Source organism: Leptonotus elevatus, chromosome 5 (genome assembly GCF_054856555.1).
Source record: "Leptonotus elevatus isolate MCC_2025b chromosome 5, RoL_Lele_1.0, whole genome shotgun sequence".
NCBI classification, from domain to species: Eukaryota; Metazoa; Chordata; class Actinopteri; order Syngnathiformes; family Syngnathidae; genus Leptonotus; species Leptonotus elevatus.
This window is the reverse complement of record NC_141243.1, coordinates 26,384,567-26,390,768: the sequence shown is the minus strand read 5'-3', so window position 1 is coordinate 26,390,768 and position 6,202 is coordinate 26,384,567. Positions and strand designations below refer to the sequence as shown.

General features: G+C 36.6%; 1 protein-coding gene across 3 annotated transcripts in view; it reads right to left on the bottom strand.

The window, feature by feature from the left end:
• Positions 1–4,681, bottom strand: part of LOC147174795 (uncharacterized) — an 11,411-nt gene extending 6,730 nt beyond the window's left edge. For 2 of the 3 annotated variants that reach the window (XR_015094769.1, XM_086075089.1), the window contains exons 1-4: positions 2,182–4,681; positions 1,928–2,090; positions 1,477–1,537; positions 342–407 (exon numbers count right to left, since the gene is read on the bottom strand). Coding sequence is in view for 2 of the 3 variants with exons in the window: in XM_086075089.1 (XP_085931215.1) it covers positions 342–407; positions 1,477–1,537; positions 1,928–1,962 (162 nt within the window). In the remaining variant the exon portion in view is untranslated. The remainder of the gene's footprint in view (positions 1–341; positions 408–1,476; positions 1,538–1,927; positions 2,091–2,181) is intronic. The other variant, XM_086075090.1, reaches the window with a different exon arrangement.
• Positions 4,682–6,202: the final 1,521 nt, after the last annotated feature.

The following is a 6,202-nucleotide window of genomic DNA, read 5'->3' as shown; positions in this document are numbered from 1 at the left end:
TAATCCAAAGAAAGAAATACACGTTAATGCGGAAAAATAAGCATGCTTATTGTGATCTAGTCTTATACAAATAAGTTATTTTTTGTTAGTAATGCCCCTCAATACGGTTCTCTTGTATGGCGATGCGCAATTAAGGTAGTCTCTGATTGGTCAAAGTCAGACTAAAGTATACAATCCAATATTCATTTGTTGCATGTCTTTGCAATACACATATACTGTATACATACATACAGTATATGCATGAGCCATTCGTGCGACAAAATATTTTTTTATATATTGTGCTACGTCTTGCTTCTGAAAAATGTATTTCAACATCAACATTCAAAAACAAATCTAGTCACCTGGTCAACTTGGTCTGTGACAGCTACATCTTTAGCTATGTCTTCAGGTTGTGCTTCATTTGAAACCTGGTACACATGAAGAGAAAAATACATATAAAATTAAATTCTTAGTAACACGACTGTACCTGTGCATTTACACAGTTACAGTACATAAAGAACAATGAATAGGTTAAAGTATTGTGAATGCAAATACATTTTATTTGCTATTTGAAAAATAAATAATCCGTCAGCACTAGTGGTTTGTGTAAATTGGTGACGTCTATTTTTCACAATGAAACAATTAATAGAAAATACACAGTCCTCAGAGTGTCCATACCAGAGTATGAATTATGAGGACTGTATGTGTAACTCCAAACCCCTGAAAACTTATTTTACATTCGCAGTGTGTAAATACACTGTCCTCAGAGTGTCAGTTATTCACAACTACGACATTGTGAAGACTATGCACCTGTGAGGTCTGCACAGTATTGACAAAACATGCGACATGGGTGTTTTATACAGTGATGGAGATTATTTTGACATTGAACATGGACCTAATATATATATCTATATAATCTAATTAAAGAAATACACGTACGTGCAGAAAAATAATCATGCTCATTGTGATCTAGTCTTATCCAAATAAGTTATTTTTTGTTAGTAATGCTCCTCGATACAATTCTCTTGTATGGCGATGCGCAATTAATGTTGTCTCTGATTGGTCAAATTCAGACTCAAGTAGGGCCTGGCAATAAATCAAATTAATTGAATAAATTAAATTTAAATTGAATCGTTGAAAATTTGCTAAATCGTGAAATGTATTTTGTCTTCTGGATTATTAAAAGCTGTTGTTATGTTCTGTTACATCCAGATGTTATTGTGAGTTGTAATTTTGCACAAGTGGTGGCAGAATGCTGGATGGTTGGTTTAAAATACTTTTTATTTTATTTTTTGGCCATATCGCTTAGCCTCAGACTAAAGTATACAATTAATCCAATATTCATTTGTTGCACGTCTTTGCAATACACATATTGCATGAGTCATTCGTGCGGCAAGATATTTTCCACATATTGTGCAGCCCTAGTATCTCCACTCTCCACTAATGTCTTGCTTCGGAAAACTGATTTCAACAACATTCAAAAAGAAATCTAGTCACCTGGTCAACTTTGGCGCAGTCTGATAGCTGTGTCTTCATCAGGGTGTGCTTCAGTGGAAACCTGGGGCAGATGAATAGAAAAATACCAATACAATTAAATTCTTACTAAGACTAGACTGCTATAATATAATTTCATGTAATCATGAATGTGCGACCAGTAATTCTAGTATGTCACATGTATGACACAATATCCAAATGTCATAAGAAATCACGATATGATAATTAACATGATATTGTGAGGTTAGCGATACTCACGATAACTGTAAAAGTAAAATAAAAAAACAAGTCACAATATTGTAAAAAATGAAATAAAAAAATAAAAAACTTATATTGAGAAAAGAATGTACTTTTGCTTTTGAGTTTTAATTAATCTTTTATGTTTTGTCAAACCTTGCACGATATCCCCCCAAAAAAACAAAATTAAGTGTGACAACACACCATATAAACATACCATAGTGTTTTTCCATTGTAGCGAAATTCAAACATGAAAACCTTCCGGGCATCATGATACACTCTCAGCCTGTTTTCACGTTCCTGTTTGCTTAGAACTTCTCCTCAATATTCAGTAGGAAAGTCTCTCTTCTGAAAGGAGCAGGAACTGAACACTCCTCGACCTTACAAAGAAAAAAGGATACAACAGAAATATTTCATTATAACAATAATGAAAACTAGACCCATACTAAAGAATATTTTACCAATACTCACCTTTGAATTAATTAATATATTTTATGGTGAAGCCATTCTTGTCTTTACCTAAGGATGAAAAGTATGCTACCTCTTCTTTGGGTTTAACTTTTGCCCTCTGTGGCCTCATGACTGACATGTCTCACTGAAGATAATGATCTAAAGCTATAGAAAAAAATGAGTTTCAATCAGTTTGATAGGTAACTTGGTGCAGATGTCTTGAAGTTTATGGTATGGTAATTATGGTACACTGAAAGTCACAGTGTACCATAATAGCCTGTGCAGTGTGCAGTAAATGTGCCAACGAAAATAAAATACAGTGGATAGCACAGCTCTGCTAAATATTTGCATAAATTAAATGTAATGAACACTAACAGACTTTACTGAAATATTTCTATTGAAAGAACAAATTTAAGTAAACACAAATGCAGCAATTTACCAATACTTCATTTATACTGTACTGGTAATACTAAGCCATTGTATATTTTCACATAAAAAACCAGCCTGTTATTGCTTTCCTCTTAAAAATTGCAATTAGCATTCATCTTACTCAACAGACGGTTAGCTCTGCTATGCTAACCGTCGCTAACAGAAGCGTAGCAATTCTAAATAATTAGCTGCATCCATCATAATCAACAGATGGTTAGGTATGCTAACGTAAGCTTAGCTGCACTTACACTGGACTTGCATTATAAATCATTTTCGCGAAAGAGGGAGCAATGTACACAAGCGACCAACAACAACAGGAAAAATTCGAGCTTCAAACCTACCTCATTAGCACAGCTACACGCCATCACATCTCGTGAAGTAAATAGAGCCGGGGGCGGTTCTCTATCGGGGCTGCTAGATGACGTCACTTCCGTACTCAGGGCAATATACAGCCAGAATCCCGTTCAAATCAACAAATTGGTTCAGTCGTTGGATTATGAACTTTGTTGATAAGAGTGGCTATTGTTCTATGATTTACAGTGTCAATAAAAAAAAATAGATCACATTTAAAATGAACCCCAAAGGCTCATATATTAAATGAATTACCACAGACGAAAACAAAGGATATTATTGCTAGAATTATAGATCATTTTGTAATCATAAAATGTGATTTCAGTTTCAGTTTTTTAAAAAGGTTTTTTTTTTCATTAACGAAAATGTTTTTTTGCTTTAGTAAATAAAATAACCTTGCTGCTGTCATACAGTTGCTGTCCGAGGATGTTTTAGTACTATACTTTAGTAATGGATGCATGTGTTTTTTGGCAAAATTGTGAGCGAGCCCAATTCCTTGGCTGAGAAGCAACCCTGCAAATGAATGGTCACATGATGCTTTCCTTTTGGCATGAAGCAGGACTGATGGTAGCGCTCACCTTTTCTTCTCCAGACAAGCATTTTTCCGGATGCCCCAAACATTTGGAAAGGGGGTTAATCAGAGAAAATAACTTCAACTCTTTTTTTCTTATTTTGGTCTGTATTTATGGAATCCCCTTTTCACTGGTCACACCAGGCCATCCTCCAAAAGTCTTACTCCCTCACCATGGGTGTAGATGCACTCATACCTGCTTACTGCCATTCCTGAGCAAGCTCTACACTGGTGGTGATGTCCTTATCCCGCAGCTGAATCAACTTTGGGAGATAGTCCTGGCATTTGCTGGATTTTCTTGGGTGCCCTGAAGCCTTCTTCACTTAAAGTTTGTAAGGTCACTAAAGGAAATTACTTTAATTTTAATGGCAAATAGGGACTTTGCAATTCATCTAATCACTATAACATTCTGGAGTACATGCAAATTGCCATCATAAAAAAACAATAATAATAAGTCAGCACTGGAGATTTTTAGAAAATCAATGTCATTCTCAAAACATTTGGCCACTGGTGTACAGAAAGATGTTACATTGTAAAGGCAGGGTGGGATGTTAAATGATGAATCAATATACGGCACTGACAGTTTCTCTGTCTCTGCCTCCAGCTGTTCAAAGTGATGTGATAAACAGCTGTTAACCATTGTATATTTTCAAATAAACAACCACTGCAAGAATTAAATGCTGAAATATATAATTAAATGTCATAGTGTATTTCATTATTTAATTTATCTACTTAGGAATTGGTGGCTGCAAAAAAAAAAAAGGCTCTGCGTCTACAGACAAACATTCACAATACACAGCATTTTGAGAAAAAACGGAATTATGGGGACATGTGCGTAATTGTGGGGACAGGTGACGGTCAGCCAATCAAATGCTGTGAAATATACACTGGTGTGAATAATTCATGAAGTGGTGCATTACGAGGACCTTCCTACAGGGGGCGTCATCAAATACACAAAAATACACAAATTCATGTAATTATGGTTTACAAGGACATTGGCTAAAACTTTGGATTTAAGCCTTCTACAGCCCTAGAATCACTTCTGCATTGAATGAATTATGAGGACATGGGCTGTGTCCTCATAATTCAAAATGTCCTCGCAGTGTTGCGTGTATTCAGGTGACATGTCCTCATAATACACAAAGGCAAACACACACACGCACACACACACACACACACACACACACACACACGCGTATACATATATACACACACACACCCACGCGTATACATATATACACACACACACGCGTATACATATATATACACACGCTCTCACACACACACACACACACACACACACACCCCCACATATATATATATATATATATGTGGGGGTGTGTGTGATATATATATATATATATATATATATGTGGCTACGTGGTCCTAATACGCTGTCATAAGTGACCACTGTATTTGACCACAGTTTTTTGTCTTTGTATACTATTTTTACTCATGACTAAATATACCTGTAAGGGTTTTGTCAATAGTCTCAAATCTTCATTTATAGGCTGTTGTGCTTTAAGTTGGGTAATGTGAGCGTAAAAAAAATTCAAGGTGCAGGTCCATGCCTATCTTAGCGTTCAAGTGACTTGAGAAGAGCCTGTAGTGAATCCTCAAGTTCTTTACTTTTGATTTGCTTCTTTATAAAGTAGACCACCCAGTTCTGAACCTTTGCCTCTATTTTTGCAGGGTCAGAAAAGGGAGGCCAGTTGCTCTTTATGGTGGAGATTTTTACGACGAGGTCAGAGTTTGTCGCAGACCACCACTTGTTACTGCAGTTGTAGGAGCCCTGTGCCATAAATGGGCCTTTCGATGTGGAGTTTGCATGTTCTGACACCACTTGTGTGGTTTCTAGCTGGGTACTCCTGCTTACTCCCACAGTCCAATAGCAGGTTAACAGAAGACCTCTTATTTGCTTTTAGTGTAAAACAACTCATAAATATTGGTCAGATACTTTAGTTAGGTCAAAAAATTGGGTCATTTTGTATAAAACAGCCCATAAAGTTGGGTTCAATTGACCCATAAAGTGGATCAGTCAATTTTTTGTCCATAATTGGGTTACTTTTACTGTTTTTAGAGTGCAGAGTCCCTGGTTCAAAACTTGGTGCAAACCCTTCTATCTGGAGTGTGCATGTTCTTCCTGTGCTCAGGGCTGGACTGGCCATCTGGCATTCAGGACAGATGCCCAGTGGGCCAGCCTCTTTTGGGGCCGATGCAGTGCTTTTTCATGATTATTTTCATACATTTTACCACAAGAGACTTGCCCATAATTCAGAAGGATCAGTCCATTACTCCATTTCAAATCTGCATAGCAAACTGACACATCATCAATAAACATCAGTAGCAGAACTACGTGTTAGGCAAGAGCCGGGCCGGTGGGCCTAAGTCAAACTGCCAGGGCCGATTTTTTTGTGCCAGTCCAGCTCCCTCCAACATCACACAGGAGGGCCTGAGCTGAGATTCAAATGCTGTTTTGTGATTTATTTATTTTTAAGTAAATGAAAGGTAAGGTACATATTAATCTACTCACATATTTACTTTTTGCACAGTTTCCTGATTTTTGTAATATTTTTCTTCAATCAACCATTTGTTAGTGTGCATGTGGTAGCCTATGGCGTGATGACGCATATTATCTTCTATTGTTGTTCTTCGCAAATTTCTTTCCTGGATCAATAAATTATTGCAATT